Source organism: Gopherus flavomarginatus, chromosome 2 (assembly GCF_025201925.1).
Source record: "Gopherus flavomarginatus isolate rGopFla2 chromosome 2, rGopFla2.mat.asm, whole genome shotgun sequence".
NCBI classification, from domain to species: Eukaryota; Metazoa; Chordata; order Testudines; family Testudinidae; genus Gopherus; species Gopherus flavomarginatus.
Genome location: NC_066618.1, coordinates 142,138,420 through 142,164,543, shown reverse-complemented (window position 1 = coordinate 142,164,543; position 26,124 = coordinate 142,138,420). Strand labels below are relative to the sequence as shown.

Genomic DNA, 26,124 nt, shown 5'->3' with positions numbered 1-26,124 from the left:
CAGACTTAGCATTTATAGCCAAGTTGTTGTATGGTGCATAAGCTAGAAATCTCTGCATGGCTCTGACATGAATGACTGCTCCATTTCCCTTGCTGCGCATGAAAACAAAAACACTTAGGCTGATTAGTGAATATAGCTTAAAGAATATTCATCACTAGCCTAAATTTAAAGCAGCTGGAAAATATAGTGTAAATAAATCAACTGTAATTAACAGTGTAAACATGTAAATGAATGGCATATGATGTGGATCCAAAAACAAATACATGTAACATACAGTATAGTACAACATTTTAATTACTGTGTAAACAAAACATTGTAACAGTCAGTGTCATTAATATGGACTCTCAATAGGTCACGTACGTGTTGTTTTCTGCAGGTAGATTGTATGCTCACAATTGTCCATTCTTTGAACAATTAACTTTGGACTTTGCTGGCTTTGCAGAAGGTTGGTCTGTCTGTTAGTAAATTCAAATACAGTGTTTGACTAATTTTATCATTTGTAGAACATATATTTCCCCTACAAAGGAAATAAGAGCTGGAATTTTTATCCTGACAGCACATGAGTAAGAAAGTATGGGCCATATTTATATTTCATAGTAAAATATGCTAGATAATCCCCACCCTGAACCTCTTAAAGAAAGTGATCTGCAGATGTGCAATTTACAAACCAAGAGGTAAAACCAATAATTAAAAGCTGTTTTGGAAATGACAGTGGTCTAAGTGACTCAGTACAAAATCTTATTGATAATAGACCTCCCCCCCCCTTTTTTTTTCTTGGCACTCTGGGGAAATGTATTTCCTGGTTATAGAAATGATTGTGATGGCCCTCTTCTATGAATGCTATTCTAAACATTTTTATAGTCTCATTTAACTGAAATAAAAAAGCGTTAGGCTCTAATCCAGTGAGTAGTATCTGTAACACAAATGTATGTTTCATTGCTTTATTTTGCCATAGAATAACAGACTGGCAGTATGTCAAATTGCATATTAGGGAGCTTTATAGTAACAAAGTTATCAGTTGTTTTTCATCTAAAAATAAGATTGGAACAATGAGTGATAGCATGTGCATTCACCAGATCCCTTCCTCATATGAGCCAGTTGTTTGAATACTAACATGAGGCTGGCCAATAGCATGTGATGGTGATATCCAGGGCCGGTGCAAGGATATTTTGCGTCCTAGGCGAAACTTCCGTCTTGCCCCCCCTCCATCACATACATTATACACAATACACGGTCACAGAGTAACATGTTATAATTTAGAATTTATGTTTCCGCGCTTTAACTTTAGCAAATTTAGAAACAAGTTCCTCCAAGTCAATGCTGTGAGCAATGTCATGTACTATTGACAAGGTAGATAGCCCAACAAGTCTTTGTTGCAACATTGATGTTCGCATATATGTTTTTATCAACTTGAGCTTCGAGAAGCTTTGCTCACCACTGGCCACAGAAACTGGGAGAGTCAACAGGATGCGAAGAGCAATAACTGTGTTAGGGACACTATCTGTCAGCTTATTTTCCCATATGAAGTTCAATACATCTTGCGGTGATGAACTCCTTTGGACTCGTCTTGCAATAGCTTGCAATTCACTGCACAAGTCAAAGGCATCAATATCTTTGGATTCACCATGTTGCAAAGCTTTCTCCAGATTCAAGCAATGTTCCATAATTTGCTTTGGTGTTTTATTTTGCAAACTGTAAACATCATATATGAAGCCAAATACTGAACTAATTTGCTGCATAAATGTGAATCTTTCTTCAACCGAATGTATTGCTGTGTCAATGACTGCAAAGTAAAAGTTCACTTTGAATTTTTCTTTCGGATTATAAATAGGTTTGTCATCTGCTTCATATGTGAACTGCTTCCTCTTCTTTCTAATACGGATTTGATCTGGTTCAAAAAGTGCCGGTACATCCAACTCCTCCGCAAGTTCACCTGCATCTACCAATGTTTTCTCAAAGGCTGCGTCACTCCTGCCGCCCACAAGAAACTTCTTGGTTTCTCCAAGTTGATTAATGGCATCACATATATCAAATTCTTTTGCCTGAAGTTGTTTGCTAGTTATGTTGATCTCAAACAATATGTCATACCACAAAACAAGAGAAACAAGAAACTTGAAACTAGAAATGGCTTTTGTAAGAGCCTTTGCATCAACTCGTGATGTATTGCCAGATGATCCTGTCAGAGTATTGTCTTCAAAGATATCTACCAGAGCATCACAGATATCACCAATGAAAGCAGGATGGAAAAGTTCCCCCCGCAGAAGACCTAAGACATGATGGCTGGATACATAAACAGACACCTGTCCCTCACAGGCACCTCCTCATAACATGCCAATTTTGCTCAGGGCAGAACATCATAGAGGAATACTATGCATTCAGTGGTCTCTACACTGGCTAAGCAACAGCATGACAACTAACCTAACCAGTCCATCCAACTTTTTTGACTGCTTCTTGGGCACTGGTGAGGGGTAGCGGTGCCAGACTGAGCCCGGTGATAGGAGCACTACAAATCTACAAACTGAGGCAAGGTGCTGGGCCTAGAGTCCTGCTGAGACTGCTGTCCTGCACCAAGTGGACCACAGCCTCCATGAGGAGAGAACTCAAACAAATATCACGCTCCTTCTGCATGATTCCCCCAAGCACTTCTTCAGGCAGCTGCTATGAGGGTCACTCACAGGCTTAGGCCTGCCTGTTGCAGGCAAAACACAGCAGCAGGGCTTAAAACTCAGACAGGGTCGCCCAGAGGACTCAGGGCCTCCCAGGTCCTTGGGCAAAGCAAAATTGGGGGCCCCTTCCATAAAACATTTGCAATACTATAGTAACATGTATTAGGAAATGTAAAAAATAACTAGTGAAATACATTCAAAAATTAATTTGTAATAATTTGAAAATAAACTAAATACATTATTTAAAAACATTAAAAGCTGTAATGGTATGTATACATTTGCAATTCCATAATGGGCAGTTGCTGAGTGATAGTGATGGTTGGTACCAATGGGCTGTCGTTGCCTGGGGGTGGTGCTGTTGTTGCCCACGGCTGGGTGGGGAGCTGGGCTCTGGGTTCAGGGGTGCCCAGCTCACAGGGGCTGGGCTCAGGGATGTGGGGAGATAGGGTCAGGGCGGTGTCCAGCTCAGAGTGGCTGGGCTCACAGCTGGGGGTCAGGGCTGTTGGGGGGATGAGGTCAGGGGATTTCCAGCTCAGAGGAACTGGGCTCAGAGCTGGGGGTCAGGGCTGTGGGGGGATGAGGTCGAGGGGGTTTCCAGCTCAGAAGGACTAGACTCGGAGCTGGGGGGTCAGGGCTGTGGGGGGGATGGGGTCAGGGGGGTGCCTGGGGGCACTGGGGCAGCTCAGCTCTGCAGGCTGGTGTTCTCTCCAGCCGTCCAGGCACAAGGGGAGCAGGAGCAGGGACCAGCTAAGGACCAAGGGGGCAGGAGCACAGGCACCAGAGGCCGACCTGTGGGGAGGCACTTGCTTACCTTGCCCAGTGCATGAGCTCTAGGGTCCTCTTTCTTCCTCCGCTCCACCAGACCACTGACGAGGCTCTTTTCTTCTCCGTGCCCCTCGCTGGGGCTGACGTGGAGGCTGAGCCAGGGGGCAGCCGCGGCTTTCCTCCAGAAGCGAAGCCCTGGTGTTGCGCCACTGTTGCAGGGCCCCTGCCACGTGCCCTAAGCAGAGCTGCGCAGCTCTGCCCAGCCACCGGTGCCCCCGCCGGGCAACGAGAAAAATTGCAGAGGCTGGAGCCACTGCTCTGGGAGGGAGAGGAATTCTGAGCCTCTGCCTACAGCTCAGGGATTCCCCTGGGTCAGCGCAGCCGCCCGTCAGCCCAAACCTCTGGGCTGCTGCGGCAGCACGCTGACCCCGGGGGTGCCCTGGGCTGCCGGGCTGCCGCGCCGGCACCCTGACCCCGGGGGCGTGCTGGGCTGCCGGGCTGCCGCAGCGGCTCCCTGACCCCGGGGGGCACCCTGGGGTGCCGGGCTGCCGCAGCGGCTCCCTGACCCTGGGGGTGCCCCTGGCTGCTGGGCTGCCGCGCGGCGGCGCGCTGACCCCAGGGGGCGCTGTGGGCTGCCGGGCTGCCTCAGTGGCTCCCTGACCCCGGGGGCGCCCCGGGCTGCCGGGCTGCCGCGGCAGTGCGCTGACCCCGGGGGTGCCCTGGGCTGCCGGGGCTGCACGTTGACCCCGGGGGCGCCCTGGGCTGCCGGGCTGCTGCTGCGGCTCCCTGACCCCGGGGGCGCCCTGGGCTGCCGGGCTGCCGCCCTGACCCCGGGGGCGCCCTAGGCTGCTGGGCTGCCGCAGCGGCTCTCTGACCCCGGGGGTGCCCCGGGCGGCCGGGCTGCCACAGCGGCTCCCTGACCCCGGGGGGGCCCCGGGAGGCTGGGCTGTTACGCGGCGGCGCTGACCCCGGGGGTGCCCTGGGCTGCTGGGCTGCCGCGCGGCGGCGCGCTAACCCCGGGGGGCGCCCCGGGCTGCCGCGGCTGCGCCCTGACCCCAGGGGTGCCCTGGGCTGCCGGGCTACCGCAGCGGCTCCCTGACCCCAGGGGCGCCCCGGGCTCCGGGCTGCCGCGCCGGCTCTCTGACCCCGGGGGCGCCCCGGGCTGCTGGGCTGCTGTGGCTGCGCGCTGACCCCGGGGGCGCCCTGGGCTGCCGGCTGTAGGTAGCTGCTGCCGCTGACAGCTCAGACTATCTCTCCAGCAGCAGCGGCTGCAACCATTTAAAAATTTTTTTGGGGGTGCCACCTAGTTCGCCTAAATGTTTGCACCGGCCCTGGTGATATCCCAACTGATACAAAAAAGAAACAGGCAGTTTCTAGTTATCAGCATTTATTCATAACTGTCCAGAAGACATTTGGAATAAAGCAGTTTGTATTTCTGCTTTTTTCCTCCTTCAGGGAAAAATGTTGCTTTTATGGACATGCACAAAAACCCTTCACTTCAACCTGTGGTAGTTTCTTTCTCTTATCAAAGTGAAGTGAGCACCCATGGTCTTGAAATTGTTCTTATGAATGGAGTTGCCAAAGATATTGACCAACACCAAACCACTGTTCCCCAGTCTCATCTAAAAATGATGCAAACCTAAAAAGGGAAAAATTTCATTATGAGTAAAAAGTTAAAGTGAAAATGTACCTAAAGAATTTAAATGAAGCTTACCTTTGGTAAGATTTATTTAAAAAGCTCTTGATTCTGAGGTAGAAAGAGGTGTCTGTTTTCTAACCAAATATAGTCCAGTGAGATTTCTGTGTCGCTACCCAGTACACGTCTTGGGCTATTGTATAAGATCTAAACCATGGGTGCTCAACCTGGGGGTGGGAGGGATCAAGACACATGCCCTTGGGATCACAAACTAGTTTCAGAAGGTTGGGTGCATCCACCTCTTCTTTATGGCTAGATGTAAATGGTGTACGTTTGTCCAGAAATTTTTTTTTAAAATTTCTGTTTTAACATGGGGGCATGGGATGGAAAATTTTGAGAAATATCCTGAATAAACAAAACAGAGGTGCTGCGTCCTAAAGCATGTAAGTCAGTTGCACTTAGTAAATGATTTTGAATGCATGTGAATGGGTTACAACAAATTTACAAGATGTACCTTTTGTTTTTCACACCTTTTAAATCTGATTCCAAGCCATTACTTGCTCTGTGTGCCAAATTTTGCCTTGTAATCCAGAAATATTCACAATGGGCAATTTAAATGACAGGCTGAAATTTTTCTCCTCCCCTTATGAGAAAACGATTGGAACACAGAAGTAAAAGGGTAAACGTGTGGGTAAATATTTGTTTTGGCAAACCTTGCAGGTCTGTGTTTGTAAGTCAGAAAGTATCCTTACAGAGGAAATGACAAATCCTGCAAAAGTGCATGGACCTGATTTACCACAGTGGATTACTCCAACTGTACATGGGTGTGACTCCGGTTGATTTCAGTAGAATCACGCTAACCTGAAACTAGGGTAATGCAATGGTGAATCAGGCTGCACAGTGGTATTTATGTAACATAATTTGTACTCAAACAGCTTCTTTCACAGCAGTGTTCTCAAATCACTTTCCTGATATTAAGCCTCACAACACTCCTGTAACCTAGGTATTATTCTCGCTATACAGAGGGACAAAGCTAAAGTGAAAAGGATAATGACATGACCAAGGACATGCACGCAGTCAGTTGCGGATGAGTCCATGCTGTCAATTCTAACCACTTTACTGTCACTCTCTGTATATATGTTATGTCTTAGTTATGTATAGATATGGCCAGATTGTGTAATTGATTCACTGGGGTACTGCTAAATTACACATTACCACAGGGGAAACTTCAGGATTCTATCTGTGTTGGGAGGCATAATCCCTCCCAGAGTTTTAGCCGGTGCAGGGGAAATATGTTTACTGCCCCGTCCTTCAGGGAGTTTGTTCCTTTCTTTGTGATGGCCAGTTTGTAGGCCCAACATTGTTCCTAGGAAAAGGTTTATGGACCTTTCTTGCTCCCCTTGTGGTAGTTTGGACCTCTGGTGCAGAGAGAGAAAAGTCCCTTTACTTGAGTGGATAAAGAGACTGCAATTATGAATGGCCTATAGTGGGAAAGACACTTAGTGCTTCTCTTTTTCCAGTGTCCTTGCACGGGGGCCAGCACAATCCAGGTCTGTGCGTATGTCTACTCTGGCTCTGCGTCCATGCAGTTTAAAGCAAACAAAAGCATGAATGTTAAAACCCCACTTAGTGAATTGGAGAAAACAGCCATGCTTCCTAGGCAGCAGCTGTCTGCTAATAACTGAACTGACTGTGCTGACAAGCAGCTGCAAGTGTCAGTTTTATCTTTTGAGCTACTGCTGTCTTCATATCACACTGTCAACAGTGAAGACTGTTTCGATCCAAAGGGTATGGATCTGTCTGAAAACAATAAGCATGTATCTGAGCAAGCACGGGCTGGCTTTGTGGGGTAGTTGTGTTGGCAGAACCTGTTCTTACTGATGGTGACGAATGTATTTATAGCAATAATGTGTCAGTAGTTAACATAAAAAGGCCTTTGTCCTTTGCATTTGGAGTGCTCCCATTTGTAGTAATGATGAGAAATATTGCTCGATGACAAGCCTGTTTCCTTGTAAGTTGTGTCATCACTCTTGAATCAGAATGAGCATTACACTGAGCTATAGGAGAAAAATAACTTTTGTGGGAATACTTTGTACAGAGAGATACTTTTTTTACTTACTTTGTTATTGGCTCTTACCGAAATGTTAACAATGGGAGAAAATCCTAAGATAAAATGACTATTGTGCTGCAGTACTAAAGTTGGATAGATCTAAACGTAATGCAAACCACATCACTATCAAGCATCTAGAAACATGGCTGTGCTCAAAGAGGAACAAACCTACCATCCTCCCCTGAAAAGGCAAAATGGAATGTGCTCCCAAGTCATCATTTTAGGGCCTGATCCTGCCAGGGCTAAATGTACTTGAGCGCTTAATTCCTTGTAGGAGAGGCCCATAGGGTTGGGCTGTTACGCAGCTTTAGGGCCTGATCTAAAGCTCAATTGAAGTCGGTGGGAGTCTTTCCATTGTCTTCACTGAGGTTTAGATTAGATCTTTAACAATCACTTAGGGCTTGTCTACACTTGAAATGCAACAGAGGCACAGCTGTGCTGCAGCAGCTGAGATACTGCCTACACCAATGGGAGAGCTTCTCCGTTGGCGTAAGCAATCCGCCTCCCCAAGAGATGGTAGCTAGGCCAACAGAAATGTTCTTCTGGCAACATAGCGCTGCCTGTGTTGAGTGGGGTTAGGTCAACCCAGGTTCGTCACTCAAGGGCGTGGATTTTTCATATCCCTGAGCAACGTAGCTGAATCGACCTAACTTTTTAGTATAGACCAGCCCCTCTCCGCTCCTTCTGCCTTCCTTTGTGACACCTCTTTCCCAGTCCCCCAATGTAAGGAGAGATTCTGAAATGTCTAAAATACAGTTGACTTAAAGGGTGTGGAAGAGCAGTGCCTTCAGGAAAGGTAGAAAATGAAAGCACAGTGGGGTTGCCAGCTCTGGGAAAACCCTTAACTTGGGCTGTAAATTAAAAACTACTTTGATGTAACTTCATGTACGTTAACCCATAAGGCATAGGACTCGGTGATTTGGTTCCAGCTAGTTATGCTGACAATAAAGGGAACATTGTAGTCTAAATATCCCACAATTACTGTTTGAGTAGTAATTGTCAAATATTCACTGGGAAATGATCTTGTTCCATTTTCTTACTTGCCTACTTGGACCAGACCTTTGTCTCTTGTTTGGCAAATGTTTCCAAGAAAAATATTTCAATTGAATAGTTTGTGTTTGTTGTCTATGTACACCCACCTTCTGAAGTCTGAATGTATTTGTTTGTTATAGGGATCACGAGTCTGGTTGCGAGAAAATGGTCAGCATTATCCAAGCACTGTACATTCCTGTGCAGAGGGAGTTGTTGTATTCAGGACAGATTATGGTCAGGTAAGATGCTACTCTTAATCTTTTTAATCACTGTTTAGAAAATAAAGAAGACGCCCTATGTTTTAAAAAAAAATTATACGAGTGATGAACTTTGGGGAATCTGGATATAAAAATGTTGCTGTTTTTAATAGATCTTCCGGTTGTATTGCTGGTGGTTTGGTGTAACTATGTTGGACAAAGCTGAAGAAACATTGTCAACATTTGTGAGGGTTAAAAGTTGATCTTCTTCACAGAAACAAAAATCCAATCCTTATTGACACCAGTGGGAAACTCTGATTTCATCCGAGCCATACATTGGTAATCCACAGTTCATATACCTATCGAGTAGTTCTGTCTGTCCCCACTGCATCTCACCCTGTTTCATCCATTGACAGGGATCGAGCTCCAATTATATATTCTCCAATCCTACAGCAGGTGAACGCAGAGAATCAGATTTTTGTTAAGAGTAGTCAGAATCCCTCAGAAAACATCTTTGCCTTAGCCTGATACTAAAAAGTAACAGTAATAGAACCAAAATGTGTGCTATCATAAGAGATAACCCTTTATATTTTGGCTTGTTTATATTGGGGGATACATTAAGTTGGGTGTCAAGTGTAGCTAAAGCTTTAAATGTCAAGCTCTTGCATGTTCCTTCTTTACTCTCCATTCTTCTGTACCAGTTTGAAATGTTGGCTGTAGTTCTATCCACCCTGCAGATGGAAACATCACATGAATTCATTTCAGTTTGTCCAGTGAATTTTTCAAGTTATTTAGGTTTGACCGTTCCTGTTCTATCCATTTGTGTAATGTCGATCCATACCACTTTCCAACCCTTCTGAAATTTTAAGTCTAGATCATCAGTTGGTGTAAAATCTGTCACTTTACAAGGACTGATAATCTAATCAGAAAAATGGAAAGACAGATCATGTTAAAGCACTAACTTTATTTGTGTTTACGGAACAAATTGCTTGTTATGTACATCATGTGTACATATATATTTATTTTTAAAATAAAATGCAGGCTGAGTCTGGTACTAGCTGTCTGGTTTAATCACAAACCCTACCCAGCTTCTAAAAATAACAGCCCAAATTTTCAGTCTTGGGCATCTAAAGTTGGGCATCTAACAGAGCACCGCAACTCCAACTGGAGGTAATGGGAGCTTCTGGTGCTTGGCACCTCTGAGCTAGTTTTAATTAGTTGTTCTAAAAAGTAATTTGGTGACTGACTTTGACCCCCACAATGAAAAATGTGCCCAGTAGTTATTATGTGAGTATGAACAACTCTTGTGTACACATACTATCTGATATGTAGTGTTGCTCTCTTTTCAGCATGTACATACTGAACTGCACAGGACTTGAAGCAGGATTCATGCTGTTACCTTTGTAAAATGTGAATGATTCCATTTCCTGAGGGACCCCATACCTGATAGTAAATGGCACCTTCAGTGTTTTAACAGTGTTTTTAACGCTATTTACAGTAGCGTGAAACATAAGATGTTGGCAACAATCAGTGGAACCATTAAGTAGCATTTAATATAAATAATACAGCCTACAACTTGATTGGCTAGCATATTTTTAGTGGGACAAAGTAACTTTTAGTGGGACAGTGAGTAATCCTGGTGTTTTTAGAAGGATGCTTTGGGGTTTAGCAGCACCACACCGGTTGACATTAAGGATGTTGCACAAGTAAATTCTCTTGCACCTATTTGAAAGTTTCCCCTTGATACGTTAACCACTTATGTGCTGTGTAACGTAACAAATATATGGCTTAAAACAGATTACCAGTGTTGCCTGTCATACAGTACCTGGCAGTCACCTTTAGAAGTGCTGACAATCCAATGAGACACTAGAACTTTAAAGGAATACTGCTGCATGGGAAGTCACATGGGTGTAGGACTGAGATTTTCGATAGAGTTAATGTCCAATTAAAATTTTATGTGTTTGGTAACTAATTCCTGGGCTCTTTAGGAAATTCCACGCATGACACTTATGTCTATCAGCAAATTGATTATGGAAGTGTTAAGATCTTTACTGAGTGCAGAACTATGTTTGACCCCATATCTGCTGCCAGAACTTGCAGGTATTGCCCCACACTCAGTTTTCAATTGTACAGTCAGTCATTTGAGTGGAATGTGAAGATGTAATCAGGGAAACATTAGGAAGACATGTTTCCTGGGGTTGCTCTTGCACCCTTGTTCATTCAAGAGACTCATGTTATCTTAACTTTAGCATGCTCAACATGGGAATCTTTTTCTGTTTGGACTTGAGATCATTGTCACTTTATATTACTGCAATGGACAATTTGCTATAGCTAAGCAGAAGACAGTGTTTCATTTTTCTTCTTCTTTCTTTCCATACTATTCTGAGCACTGGAAACTTATCTTTTAGATGACTCTATGGCACTCAATTGTTCTTTGAAGGAATGCTAATCAAAGTGAATGCTGCTAAATACAAACACCCTTTCGCGATGTTTGATGTGACATTAAGATGACAGTAAATTACATATCAGGAGCCCTCATGGAAAATGGAGTGCACCGCTATTTCTTGATCAGGAAAAATTCAGATAGCATTAAACTAGTCATTTAAAATAAAGCTGTTTTGTTTATTATGATTGAAACACTGTGGTAGCATCACCCTGCTGCTGCTGTGGTACTTTGTGCATATGCATGGAGACAGTTTGAAACTAGTAGCAGCTGGTAGCTTAACTGTAATATGTGGTCCTGGCCATCCCCAAGCATCTGCCCACCCAGTTATTCCTGGGGTCCACTTTTGGGGACTCCCCTTTTATCACCCTCTTCTCTTTTAATTTTTGGTGGAAAGAAATGAGAGAATGTGTTGCTTCTTCATGTTGCATTGAAATCAGCTGGTGGATGAACTTCCAAAGTGGTTTGAAGACTAGGTTGAAGCAGAGATTTATTTGTCCTGTCTAGAATGAGCTAAAAATTGTGATAAGTGGCAGTTCTAAATTTTATCTTCTTTTCTTTATAAGCTTCTATGGGGTCTGGGTGCCTTCCAGAGTGGGAGAAACTTCACTGTGATTGTTGTTTTTGTATCAGACTCTTTCCTCTGTTTTGACCTGAGTAATGCTAATGTGTGTGTAGTAGTTGAGGCTATGCATAATATTTTGTAAGGTGCATGGAACATCTGTGTATGGTTCTATATAGTGTGCGTGTGTCTGTGTGTGTATTACACATACAGAGTATGAGACTTATTCTTCCCTTGGATCCCCATCATATTTCAAAGAGTGCATTAAACTTACTGCATCATTTTTATACTTGTGAGTACTTTCATATGCTCTTTTGGGGATAAAATATGATATTTTCTCCTTTTAAAAAGCCTTTATTTATTTAATGATAAAACAGGCATTTCCTCATCTCCACATTCTATAAATTTTAATGGAGTTGTGTGAGCTTATGAAATACTCAACTGAATGAAGTAAAACCCTAAAAGCACTGCTGTCGCTGTAAGCACCGCTTGAAATGGGTGCATTGCACACACTCAATAAAGAATATGAATGGCTCCATCTATCAAGATGCCACAAGAGACCTCAAGCAGCTGTTGAAGTTAGGAAAGGGTCCATCTATCCTTTTGCACTTCTTCAGATAGTATGGATTTCACTTTTACTATTATTATTACTTTGTTTTATACACAGTAGTGTCTAAAAGCTCTCCCGAAGATTAGGGCCCCATTGTGCTAGAAGCTGTACGTAGCCATAGTATGAAATTAGTCTCTGCCCCAAAGAGGTTAAATCTAAATAGGTAAGTCAAAGGGTGGGAAAAAGGTGAACCCAGATCTCTTGAGTCCCAGTTTAGTGCTTTAACCACAAGACCATCCTTCCTGTCCTAATCAAGATCCTTTTCCAGCGCTTACATGTCAAAGGGCTGGTCCATGTTTAAAAGTGCCCAGAACCTTGTATAAGCTATATAACAGCATACCGGGGATTCAGTTTTTAGGCGTCTGTTCTTGTTTGCAGAAGTTTTGTATGATGGATTTGAGATGGATACCTAGCAGTCTTTCTGAACTATCCCATGAAAAATATGATTTCTGTAACATCCCTTTCCTTTCCCTTCCAGAAGACCTTGCCTGTAAGTTTAACAAGACTTGACACAATGAGGGGACACAACTTGTTCTGCTATGAAGAAACTTGCACAGAGAGTATAAGCTGAATTGATTGCCACAAACTGATTAGCATCTGTGACATTGAAATTGCAGAATGCTTAATTACATACTCCTTTAGTTGACTGAGAGAAACTTTTAAATCAAAATGCATTCTAAATGGAAGCAGCTGAGATATAATATCCCTAAAATATAGGTTCTTTAAAAACACAGATGGTAAATATCACTAGCAAAGACCTTGTCAGTCAGAACAACTTTCTTTGAATTTGCTTTACAAAGAAGTAATTCATGGTACAGTATTATGTCAGCAAACAGGACATAGCTTAGTATCCTCGGCCTCAAATAAGAGCACCTGTAAATGGTTTGGTCTGCATTTTCTAGACGTTTAACTTAACGTGGCTCTGCTGGAGTATTTATGCCCAGCAAGAATGGGAAGACTACATATGTTCTGTGTTAAGCACAACTCAAGTATGTTTTCCACAGGGGTTTACACCTTCCTTTTTTCTTCCTCACTCTGGGGGCTGGGAGAGTTTCTCATGATGAGCTCATTCAGGAAGGTTAGAGCTGGACTTTACTTGAGAATATGCTCAAGGCAGTGATGTTCCTACAGTGAAGTTGCTGTGTGATAATATACATCCATCCAACTAGACAACATTTAAATTTAATTAAAACAAATCCCCCCAGTGTTACAACAAGCATCCTGAGTCTTATTTTTATATAAACACTCTGTCCTATGTCTCATATCATCTATTCTTGCATCATAATTTAGGCCCCTATTCTGCAAACCTGTGCTACTGGGTGTAGTGTTAATATGATGAGTTGTCCCTTTGGGTCAGATTCTGCTACCCATACTCTGTGTGGCATACTCAACTGTGACCCACTGAAGTCATTTGAACAAAATTCTTCTTTGCCTTGATGCCTACAAAAAACTTTTGGTTAAGCTGTTTGTGGACAGAGATCATTGTCTATCATGTTTACCAATATTGTCTCATTGTTTACCTGTACTCTGCCATTTGCTGGCTCTGTCTGTTGTCTCCCACTGAGATCGTATGCCCATTGGGGCAGGGACTGTCTTTTTGTTCTGTATTTCTACAGAGAGGTCCTGGTCCATGACTAGGGTTCCTAGGTGCTATGGTGATAGTACTACTACTAATAATGAATAATAATGAAAATATTGAAGGCAATTGAACTGGTCATCAGTAAATGCTATACTCAATGTTAAGAGTTTGTAGACTCATCCCAAAATTCTGAATTCTTCAGATCAGGGATTGTACATTAGTTCACTTTTTAAAGTCCTATGCGCTCCTGTGACGCTACATACAAATAAATGCTCAGTAATAATCCCCAAACCATATTTTATTATAACTCCTCGGTTGAACCTGTGTCACTACTGAAGCATGCCTACCAAAAGTGTCTGCTTTTTAACACACCCTCATGGTATTCCTTGCATTTTCAAACTTGCTTAGAAAATATGCAGGGATACTTAGGTGACTTTTTTTTTCTTTTTTTCTGAAAGCAGCTTTTGGAGTTAAACTTTGCATAAACACTGAATGATTATCACTTGTAAGAATTTTTCCAGGATGCTTTCAGTTTAAAAAACTCACTAAAATAATTTGCAGGAATATTGGCTTACACCATTGTAGTTTTACAGCATCTTTCAAATAGCAGATATACACTGTCCCTGGGCTAGATTTCAGATTCAGTGGCTTAATTTCAGGAAATTGGATTCCATCTGTCTAAACACTGTGAAATTAGGACTAATTCTTTAGTTAGTGGATATTGGGCTCTGCTATAATAATTCTGGTAATGATTCTTGGGTATACTTGCAAAACCTACTGCTGCGGGTATTGGGACCTTGGTTTCCCAGAAGAAAAATAGGGCAATATTGGAGATGGAGGCAGGGAAAGTGCTAAAATTCAGATTGTGTTTTTTAGTACCATGGTTTTATCTTGTGTTGAGTAATGTATAAATCTTTGTGTGGGATGTCAAAGTTCAGTGTCTTTTGCTCCAAGCATCTGTTGACACCCTTGTAAACAGAGCTAATGACATGTTAACTGAGTGACTTCTGGAGATGTATACTTGTGTAAAAATGGGTTAGAGTAGGAGTTCTCAAACCTCATTGCACCAGGACCCCCTTGTGACAACAAAAATTACTATACAACCCCAGGAGGGGGGACCAAAGCCTGAGCCCACCCGAGCCCCGCTGCCTGGGTGGGGTGGGGGAAAGCAAAGTCTGCGCCCCACTGCTCCAGATACGGGGACTGTAGCTGAAGCCCAGAGCTTCACCCCTAGGCAGGGGGCCTGTAACCTGAGCCCCAGCACCCCGGGCTTAAGCCCTAGAGCTTCGGCTTCAGCCCCAGGCCCCAGCAAGTCTAAGCCAGCCCTGGCAACCTCATTAAAATGGAGTCATGACCCACTTTGGGGTTCCGACCCACAGTTTGAGAACCGCTGGGTTAGAGCATGTCTTACCCCCAGTCAGCAAGTGATTGGCCAGTTTTTGTGCAAATATTGTGATGTTCTAGAAACAGCCTCACAGCGTATAAATGCCAAGATGGCAATAAGCTTTTTAGGTCATTTCTCAGCTTTTGGGTTATGACCAAGGGGTCACCAGAAGTTGTTGGAGTGAAGAGGACTGTGTGCATAGTCTGTCTCTGATTTGTGCCTTTGAGGCAGGTTTGTTTAAACCAATTCAGTCCTCAGATGCCAAAAGTACCTCATGGGGACCATTGTGCTGAATGTCATAGTGCCTCCTATCAAGCACCTTGTGAACTGTTGCAAAAGATTCTGAGATCCATTTAGCACCTCACTAGTTCACACATCCTATAACTGAAACACAAAAATGCCTGTCTCTCCACATCAGTACAAAGATTTGATAGAATGCTGTCATGAGGTCTTGTGTTACTAAGGCATTCCTTACTGTTACAAATGTATACTTCAGAACACTTTCTGATATACTAATTCAAGCTAAGTACACTTGCAGAATTAACTAAGTATATTTTCTGATGAATGATTCTTGCCTTTTGAGTACTTTGTTTAATTACTTACTAGTCTGCAAAATTCAGTAGTTTGCAACAGGCCTTGTTAGTCTGTGTTGTGGAGGTTCTGGTTTATATAAATGCTAAAAAGAAAAATGAAAACATTCAGCACAGCCATTACTTTAAAGGAAAATATGATTCCTTTGCTTGCAGTTGAGCTGATGTAGCAACTGTCCAGTGATCGCTTTGAAAGACCAAACCACGTGCTCTGTCACTTGCTTTGCCCCAAGTGTGATGTTTTTACTCACCAATATTAAGTCCTTGAAAGCTTGTTCAGGGCTAATTTAGTCCATAGTGTTTTTATTTGGCCTTGCTCAAGATTAACCCAGTGTTCAGAAAAACAAGCCTTGCTGTGTTTGTTTATATTAAAGGCTGAGTGGAGACATTGCTACTAAGAAGGAGCAGTATTTTTTTCAATTTGTTCCCTCTACTATTTGCTCATTCCATCATACCCTAATGGGCATTTATTGTAAAATATCATCTACTGAGGCATACGTTGCCTTTTCTTTTCCAAAGGCACAGTCTGTTGGTATTTGTCCCCTTTCACTCACCAAAATACTATCCTTGGTTAGCTGCAGGATGGGAGCATCTGGGAAATAGAGTGTTTAAAATAAAGCTTAAATTGAACAAAGATTATAGGCCAAATTATGCTCTGTTACACCTATGCAACTCCATTAGAGCCACTGGGATTGCAGTTTAGCTCTCTAATTATAGCAGTGTAGCCACCCTGTATTTAAGGCTGCATGGTCAAAAATGGAAGCGTTTGAAAGAGGTCGAGCCAAAGAGTTATAAAGCACATGAGTAATTCTTAAAAAAAATAAAAATGACCACCAGGTCAAACAAATTGTTTCTTTTGTTTCTTCCAGGGTACTGTTCTCGACTTACTGAGCATTATTAGGTACTATTTGTTGTAACTGCCGAAATCCATTCTTTTGGGATTAGTGTCGCTATCATTTTTGGAAAAATGAATGTTTTAGTGCAGTATGAATTAAAACTTTCCTCTCACCGCTGTACAATGCAGAAAGTGGTATTTTTAGTCCCCGTGAGATGTCAGTGAGAGCAATTAATTTCTGAGACACCTACATAGGGTACTTCTTTGTCTTCTAGAAATTCTTGACCTACTATGATCCCTATGATCTGTCTTGGCTATGTAAACAGTTAAGATGTCAGTCTTTTCAGTTGCTTTCTGTAAAGAAAATCTAAACCATCTGTGCTTTTATTATGCCTGCACTAAAGAGAGCAAAACTGCTTTTGTTTTAAGATTAAAGCAGATGTACACAGACTGCCATTTTAATTTCTTTTGTAAGGGTTACAATACATTTCAGCTGTTCACAAAAAATGGAAAGGAATTCAGGCTACTTTGTTCGTAAAAATCGAGTATTGTGATGAGTAAGCTTGTCGATTCAATTTTGTAGTGCTGTTTCCAGACTCCTTTGGATGTGGAACTGAGTTTATTGTTCGGTGTTATCAGTGCCTTATGAGCATATGGTTTGGTTTAAACAATATATACATTACTGTGTCAGTTTGCAACAAGGAGATGCTTCATACTGCTCAGCTGAAGTGTTGTCCATTGGGCGAATTTTCGAGGTTCTTATTCAAATCAAAACTCCTGTTGCCTTGTATGGGACTTTGCCTGAGTAAGAACTAAGTGAAAACGTAAGGATCTCTAATGGCTCCATCCTGCAAAATTCTACTTTCAGGGAGACACTGAGACTACTTGTTTGAGTAAGGACTGCTTATGTGTAGGGGTTTGCAGGTCTGGCCCAAACGTTTTAAAGAAAAATTTATAAGGAAATTAAATTAGCTAAGTCTTTTTCTTGGCGTCATTTAATTGCATCAACTTTTCAAATAGATAAAAATATATTCCGCCCCCAGAATAATTTGTCCCAAACATTGTATAATGGCACATTGCAAACAGCAGTGTCTGAGCCACTACTGTAGAATGCTGCTTTTTTATTTTTGTTTTTTTAAATAAGGATTTATACATGATGGAATACCACTACTGTGTGTGAACCATGGCAGGGGAAGACAACTACAAGAAAAAGACAAGCTGAAGTTAAGCAAAGAGCTATGTGGCAGGAACTTCACCACCTGTAATCACATAAGAAGTAACTGCTGTCCTATGAAAAGGAGAGGCCAACGATCCTTTTAACACTTAGGCTTGGGTCTCCAATAATTGGCTGTTGAAAAGAATCTGATAGCAAGTACAAGAAACTAAGAGACACTTATTCCGATAACATGTAATTTATACTTAGCCACCCTTCATTAGTGTCAGAGCGAGCCATGTCTATTCCCTCTGTTTTTGTACTGTCTCTTTTTATTTTGTACATGGTTTCTCAATGTAGCATCACCAAAAAAGATCCAAACTCAAGAACATTAAGAGTCTGCCTCAAATTTTCTGAGGGTCATGTGTGAAGTTGCTGCTTTCTTTCTTTTTTCTTTTCTTTTTTTCCTTTTTTTTAACCTCTAGGTTATTGGTTCAAATCCAGCCAAGTGAGTAGTTACAGATTTATTTATTTTTTTTAAGTCATCTGACAGCTGTTTGGGGCCTATGTGAAATGAGTGATCTCAATCCAGTCCTTAGTGAACAGCTATCCAGGTAGTAAAAAAATAAACAGAACAAAACAAAAAAAACACCATGGTCACAGCTGGCATTATTTGGCATAATAGTTGCCAGTTTCAGCAGACAGGCCAAGTTGGGAAGTTTGTGATGCTGACACCTTCTCTGTGCCTGGTTTGTGGATTAAAAAAAATGGCTTTAATTTCCACTGTAGGCAATCAGAATGATTTAAAGAGCTGAATTAACTTTATAGTGTTTTAAAAGAAATAAGGAATAAAGAAAAGTGGACACTACATGAGATCAACACTCCTTTTCCACACAAAGTAGCTTATTTTGTTTATTTAAACCTTTCCCCTCAGGACTCTCAATGATATTAATATTCATTATGGCTAATGTACAGATTTTTTTTCCTTCAAAAAAAAACCTGCTGGATTTTGGAAAGAGACAATCAAATGCCTTTTTGTAGTTTTAAGTTTTGCTTTGAACTTGCGGAAATAGAGATTTATAATGGAAGTGCTGTTTGCTAACTGCAGTAACTTTAGTAAGAAATATTTAAGCGAGAGAGAACATATGCTTTTCAGATGTAGAGGTAAGCCCCAAATACATGTGTTCTGGAAAATTTCTAAAGTGACCTTTTATTATTTAATTAAGAATATTAAATTATATCATGAATGAGAGGAATATCTGTGCAATGTTTCCTCCCAAAGCATATTGCAACGTGACAGTGAAGTTATTTTGATATGGATATTTTAATTAGCTTCAAAAGAGCTTTGAAGTAGTCTTGCATGTTTGGTTTAACTTACTCAAAACACAGAAAAAGACTTTGAACAAATAAGTCACCCTTTCCTCCCCTCCATTTTTAGGAATAAGTAAGTCACACTTCATTGCACACAGGTTGGAGCTGAGATAGCTAAACAGACATATTGTATCCAAGCTGATTTATATTAACTATTTTGTACATTAAAATACCTACATTAAAAGCACATTATTAAGGTTGCAGAGTCAAGCACTGAAAAGTTAGGGAATACCGTAATGAAAATTGACTAAAGAACCTTAATTGAGCTCTGTTGTGCATATGGATTATGATGCAGTTTTTAATTACATGATCAAGTACTATTTTAAACTTCTTCACATTAGCGTTTTGGAAAGGGTCCTCACTTTGTTTCGAATAGTGTCATCATCCTTTTGGGGGCCAGGAATAAACACAGAAAGCTTTTAATGCTGGGAGAACTGCAGGAATAACATATTGACTGTGATTTACCCTCAAACTAATGCACTAAATGAGGCAGGGTCCTGTGAAAAAAATAGTATGTGATCATGTCATTAAGAATTGTATCAAAATGCAACACACAAGAGGGTCAAAGAAATGTAATGTTGCACAGGCAGCAACCTAAATTCTGGCATTTCCTAACTTTTTAGAGCTTGACTTTGCAATCCTAATCATGTTCTTTTAACATAGTTTTCTGTGCTTATGTCATTCATAGTTTTAAAAAGCCCTGAAAAAACAGGAATTCCATCATGTGGCATCCTGTTGACACTGTACAAGGCTTCACCGGGGCTTGACCCTCTCTGGGGTGGCAGGGAGCCCCACTGGCTCACTACGCACAAGTGATATTGGGGAATTAGTCTGGCCGTGGGGTCTCCCTTGGTGGCCCTTGCTATAACAGGGACAAATACTGTAAGCCCAGGCCCTGGGTCGGGGGGGGCAACACTGGGTCAGGTGCTCAGGCCCTCGGGCCGGAGCTGAGCACTGGTACTATAAACAGTAGCAATAAGTCCAGGCCCTGGGTCAGGGTGGAGCAGTGCAGAGTCAGAGCTCAGGCCCTCAGACAGGGCTGAGCAACAGTAGTAGGCCCCAAGCCTCCAAAGGCCTGGGAGAGGAGGAGACGGCCACCCCCTGAGTTGGGTAGCAGGAGGGACGCAGGCCCTCACACTCCTCTGCATCCCAGCCCAGGGCCCTAGCAGCAGCAGGAGAGCCACTGCTGAGTCAGTGGGTATCCTGGCCACAACACACTGACATGGGCTCAGGGTGTGCTACAGCCAGACTAGGGTTGGCTGCACCCAGACTCCCCCTTGGGTAGTAGCTGGGTCAGGAGGTGTCCTCTAGGGGGGTCCAGCACCATAGGTTCCTCGGCGAGCGGCAGGCTCGGCAACTCCTCTGGGTAGCGAGCGCAGGGCAGGCCTGGCCAGTCCCGGCGGCTGCCTTGGGCCTCGGAGTTTTCCCAGCCACAAGCTAGGCTGGAGGCGTCTGGCCTCTCCAGCGGCTCAGGGCTTACTGAGCTCTGAGGGCTCTGAGGGCGAGCCTTTATACTTCTGGGTCGCCGCCTGACCCTCTAAGGGGCGGGCTCTGAGCTCCCTAGCTCCGCCCACTCCAGCCTCCGGATGGGCTCTTCCCACTCTGGGAGCGGCGGGAAGCCACACCACCTCACTTCAGGCCCCAGCATGGTTCATCAGCAGAGTTGGAACCTTTAGATTCACCACACAGACCTCTGCCACTTGAAGTAACCAAGTAACTGATAGCAGCAGTAGGTTATCATCTCTATCAGAAGAAACACTAGAGGGAGATGAGAAGCTTTGCCAGTGGATTTCACAGATGTTTGCTGACCACAGAGGAATGGTAAGACTCAGGAGTTTTGGGTTCCATTCTAGACTCTGGAATGGAGTGTTCTCAGGTAGGCACAGACCCTGTACCCTTTCCCACATGCATGACCCCTTCTGCCCCATTTCCTCCAACCTATCCCTATCTCAGTCCTGTTTCTTTCCTACCACAGCTGCTCATTCCAGTCTCATTCTCCTGACTTATCCAGTCCCAGTCTCCACTCCCAGTCTTTTTGCCCAGTAAGTCCTAATCTTGCCCCTCCTGACTCCTAGTCCCAGTTTCTCCCCACTCCTGGTTTCATTGGCCAGCCATTCCCAGTTTTTTCCCCTTACTTCATTTTCTTAACCCCAGTCGTCTTGCCCTACCAGTCCCAGTTCTCCTCCTCCCAGCTTCTCATCCAATCTCTCTTCTCCATGACCTCCAGTCACACAGACCTGTCCACTTTCCCCATCCCCGCTGGCTCCCCTGGTTTCTAAATAAAAAGATGAGGAGCAGAATGACTATATCAGATTTTTTTTAAATTGTTGAACAGGGGCTGCTTGATTTGATGCTTCCTGAACAGAGACATACTTAAATTGAACCCCCAACAAGCTAAACAAATGGAAGTTACCCTAAACTCTTAGCTGTTTAATCTGCTTGAAGGAGCCGAAGTCTTTAATTTAAATTGTAAAGATTTAGAGGACATCAGTTGCTGAAACTACTTTAGAAGTATGGGACATATATATGCTTGAATGTTTAGCGGGTTTTAACGCGTTAACTAATTGTCAATTATAGTGTAGCCACTACCCAAACATTAGTTGCTAATCGGGTTTAACTCTGCAAGAAATACTTGTTTTATTCAAGCTTGAATAACTAGGAAGTGGCTGATTGTAAACAGTTGACTATTTTAAAACAACAACAACTACCAAATCAAACTCCAAAACAAATTCATTTTGGGTTGAGAGCAAACATGGAAAACATTAACCGCAAAGCCTTTCCATCTTGGGAAATTTCTAAGTGAAAATGACGTTTATTATGGAAGATGGAATTCAGCCTTAAATACAATGGGTGCAAAATTCTGTTCTAACATCAAAGTGCGAACTGAGCTCCTCTGCATACCACTGAGTAAATGGAGATTGCTATGTCATCAAAAAGACAATCTAATCTCCCTCACCATTTGTGTGATGCAGGTTTTAAACTTGTGCTGAATTTGCCTTCAGACCTACTTGCATAAGGAGTGGCTGGCACTGAAAAAATGATTTAGAAGCATAAGGCAGTCATACTAAGCCCTGGCCACAAATCTACACAACATTCCATGACTTTCTTGGGAGTTCTACACACAGAGGGATTGCAGGGTTGGGCCCCGTGTTTGCGTCAAAACAGCAAGTCAAACAAACAGTTAAGATTATGGCTGAAGTGGCCGTCGTCTTTCAGTACATCTTTTGGATTTATACATTTTCGTTTGCAGGATAGGTAGATCTAAGGGATAGAATGCTGTACGTTTCATGAAAAGACATAACTGCCCTCCTTCCTGTCATATTTACTAAGTCCAAAATGCACTAGGATTATTAAAGTTTTTGGAAGGATTTGTGGAATAGAAATGTCGACTAAATTCTGGGTACTAATCTGGTAATTGAAAATTATCTCTATTGTAATAATTAAACCTTGAGCACTTGTAGTTTTGTTGAGTCTGTGTTTTGTTTGAAGCTAATTTAGTTTACAGTCTGGTGAGAATAATCCCCTGAAGTCAGTTTTTGTTTAGTTTAGTGCCTAGTTACAATGGGGATAGTATAAAGTATCTGTCTACTGAGCACGTCCCCAGAATATTGACCTAGTTCTTGAGTTATACGCCTACTGTCATGCTTGTCTCCTGGGTGAGTAACAGTTCTGCAGAGCACATTGGGTAAATATTTACATTCTAGTTCCCTCCCACTTGTTAAAATATTCTATTTTAAAATATTTCAGTGAAAAGCACGGTGGATATAAAACTCAGACTGTGTTTTTTGTTTTGAGGGGGTGATGTATTTACTTAACAAAGGCCAACCTAGACACAGCATGTGTTTTCCAAGTCCTGTTTTCAGCCAATTTCACAGCTGTGTTGACAGATTTACTAGGAGGTGATGGACTTTCTCAAGGTCACACAGTGGTTGATTAGAGAGTAGAACTCCAGATCCTGCTGGCTTCAGTGCTTTGCTTAGTTACTAGAACATACACCTTTTTCTTTCCAAATTATTGCAACAAATAACCAGTGCTCTACAGTTAATTTATATGAATAAACATTGGCCTGGATTCTATAAGCACTTACAGCGGGATTGGTACTGAGGGACCAAACTTGCTCTCATTGAAGTTGGTGGGAATTTTGAAAATTATTTCAGTGGGATGTGGCCTTGAACGATAAAAAAGATGAGATGTTTGGCAGCTTTACATTAAAATAAATACATATACATGGTTTTTAGGTTAACCAAGTAAATTTTTGTGTTTTTGGTTATCATGGTTTCACATTCATATTGTGGACCCAAAGGCCCCAATCTTGATTGGGGTTCCAGTGTGCAAAGAGCTGTACCAACACAGGTAAAGAGACAGTCCCACAAAGTACCAGCAGCTGTGACAAAATAGCAATGTGTCAATTCTGTATAAGAAACTATTGCTGGTTTGGGCCAATCTCATTCCAAAATATATTTTTTCCCCCATTTTCCCCCCCTGTATTTTGTAATTGGGTAAGGTGGACTCTAGGGAAGAGGGTGGGCTTGGGTGATTAAGTGAAGCCAAAATTGACATTAACCATTCTTTTCTAAGAAATAAGTCACTCCTTGGAAAGGGGAGTAGTTTATGGAAGCCAGCAGCCCTGTGGGCAAATTTCATGTTGATATGACTTTTTAACTGCAGTAATTTCTGAAGTGAATATAACACACTCTGTGGCACATATGCCACTGGAAAGGCCAGCTTCTTCTCCCCCTAAAGTCAATGTGAGTTTTGCCACAGACTTCAGTAGGATCAAGAGTCCTCAGATTTTCTGACATTAAATAAAGGGAAGCATCAAGTGTTTTTATACTCCAAATTTTGCTTATTGTAAAATTAATAATTTTGCAGATGAAGATTATGCCAAACGTCTTCCTTGTTCACCCAATAACTGATGTTTTTGTCACCCATACTCGGATTTATCCATACAGAATGTTCCATTTCTTAAAAATATGCTTTTAAATTCAAATATATAGGTTAGATATGAATGAAACTGTACAGGTGAATACAAGGAAAGAGGATGGAGAACAGTCAGCATTTCTTAAGAGATCTTATACTACAGGAAATTAAAAGCAATTTACAACTATGTAGCTAATATAGTGATCCATATAATACATTTCTCTGTCACCATACATATATACACACTCACACATGCTATTTTTGCATGTTTGGAGTTGGCTGTATAAGAGTATACACATGTATTTTTCCAGACACATTTAGGACACCTGCTTCTGAAAACGTGGTTAAAACGTCTAAAAAAACCATAAGAACAATCAGCCCTTTAGATTATTCAATTATTATTATTTAATTAATCATTTATTAATACTATATTTTAAACTTTAAAAAAAGTTTTAGCAAGAGTGGAATGGCCAACAGACCATCCCATTCTCATAATTTGGAGTGGGGAATATTTAGAACACCTCTTACACCTTTTTGTCAGACATGTGTCTGACCAAGTGGGTATTTACCCATGAAAGCTTATGCTCCAATACATCTGTTAGTCCGTCAGGTACCACAGGACTCTTTGTTGCTTTTTACAGATCCAGACTAACACGGCTACCCCTCTGATACTTGACACCTTTTTGTTTGTATTTCTTTTATAATATCAGGAACCTTGTTTACTTGCACCTGTTGATACACACTTTTGGATTTATTTTTAATTGGTCAGTCTTATAGTTGATTTATTTTGACTATAAGAGATGAGAAGATGCTGCTGGAGTCTTGTATTTGTAACCTTGTCAAAGGACTCTAGAGTATCAAGCAACTTTTCTAACTTCCTTCAGAAATTGCAATTCATAAATTTATATGTCATTGTGGTTTTGGTCTGGACATGCCTTGTGGCTTTGGCGTCTTCCAGACAGCTCACAGGGCCATGCCCTGTCAGTGAAATACAGTGATAGACACAGGAATTTCTAAAATAATACCTTGCATTCAGATAGTAATTTCCATCCCAAAATAAGTACCCTGCACCAGTCCCAGAGACTTGCAGGATGTGACCTATATGTTCAGGAATACCCCCTCACCACCACCCACTTTGGATCACTGATATGTAGCCAGCCCCAGAGAGAAACACAGTGAATCTCATCTATACTAACAGTGTAAGACCAGAATTACTCAAATTGAAATTTGACCTGGTAACTGGACATCACACTTCTCTTGTTAAAAGTGCCACGGAATCTCAAATGACCACAAGGGATCAAGACCTGGGCTTTAAGTCGCCTGTAAAAGAGGGTACCCTCAGCAACCAGAACATGAGTTCAGTTCTGAGCCATGGGAATAATGCCATCACTACTTCCTGCAGCACTTTGGGTTTTCCTTTGTGGTCTCCTATCCAGCAACTGACCCTGTTTAGCTTGTGAGAGCTGATGAGTTTGCAGATTAGGGTGGTGTGGCTAAATAATAATTGTATGGCTTTCTTTTTAATTTTCACAGTATGCTAAACAGACATCCATTTCAAAAGCCCGTTTCCTTTTTAAGATTAACGAAAGTTTCTTCTACTGCAACCTCTTTATACATACAATACAATATTCCTGATCCAATTTTTTTTCCAGAAACCCGATGTGATGAATCATTTTTTGTTTCAGCACCACTTGTGGGTGAAAATAATTGTTTAAGAACAGAATGATGCAGTACTTCATCTGTGTAAAATACTTACCAAGGCCAAAGCTCAGGTTTCATGTAGGAAGCTAAATGGATATATCTTGCTAGAATGGAAAAGGTCACACAGACCCTTACTACCTGTCTTTTTGCCAGTTGCATAACGCCCACCCCCAAAAAACCAAGCTTTATACATTTAATAATTAGATTTTATTGTGGTGTTATCAGCTTCCAGTGGTCTGCTCAGTTGGAAACTTGATGTGTGGTGAGAACTAAAGCTAATACTTGCTATTCCAGTTTCAAGGAGGAAGGACACCAAGAGCTCAGGATAATGGAACAGCAAATTTTGCTATTGGGCACAGTTTAAAAAGTTCATTAAAGAAGGACAGATTTGAGAGAAGGCTTGGTAGGGAAATCAATTCTGTTGTTCAGTTACAAATAACTTAAATTTTGTTACAAGTATTTTGAATCAGAATAGCTCTAAAGTCTGTTCAGTTCCGGTGGTCTGCAAATGCCCAGAAAATTAGGTTTCTGGACCTAAAAATTGAATGTAACAAAACTTTCGATTGTTCC

At 42.0% G+C, this 26,124-nt stretch overlaps 1 protein-coding gene across 1 annotated transcript in view; it reads left to right on the top strand.

The window, feature by feature from the left end:
- The window catches only part of MYO10 (myosin X), a 254,009-nt gene that overhangs the window by 44,588 nt on the left and 183,297 nt on the right, over positions 1–26,124 (top strand). The window contains exon 2 of the mRNA XM_050937621.1: positions 8,350–8,448. Within this exon, the coding sequence (XP_050793578.1) occupies positions 8,350–8,448 (99 nt within the window). The remainder of the gene's footprint in view (positions 1–8,349; positions 8,449–26,124) is intronic.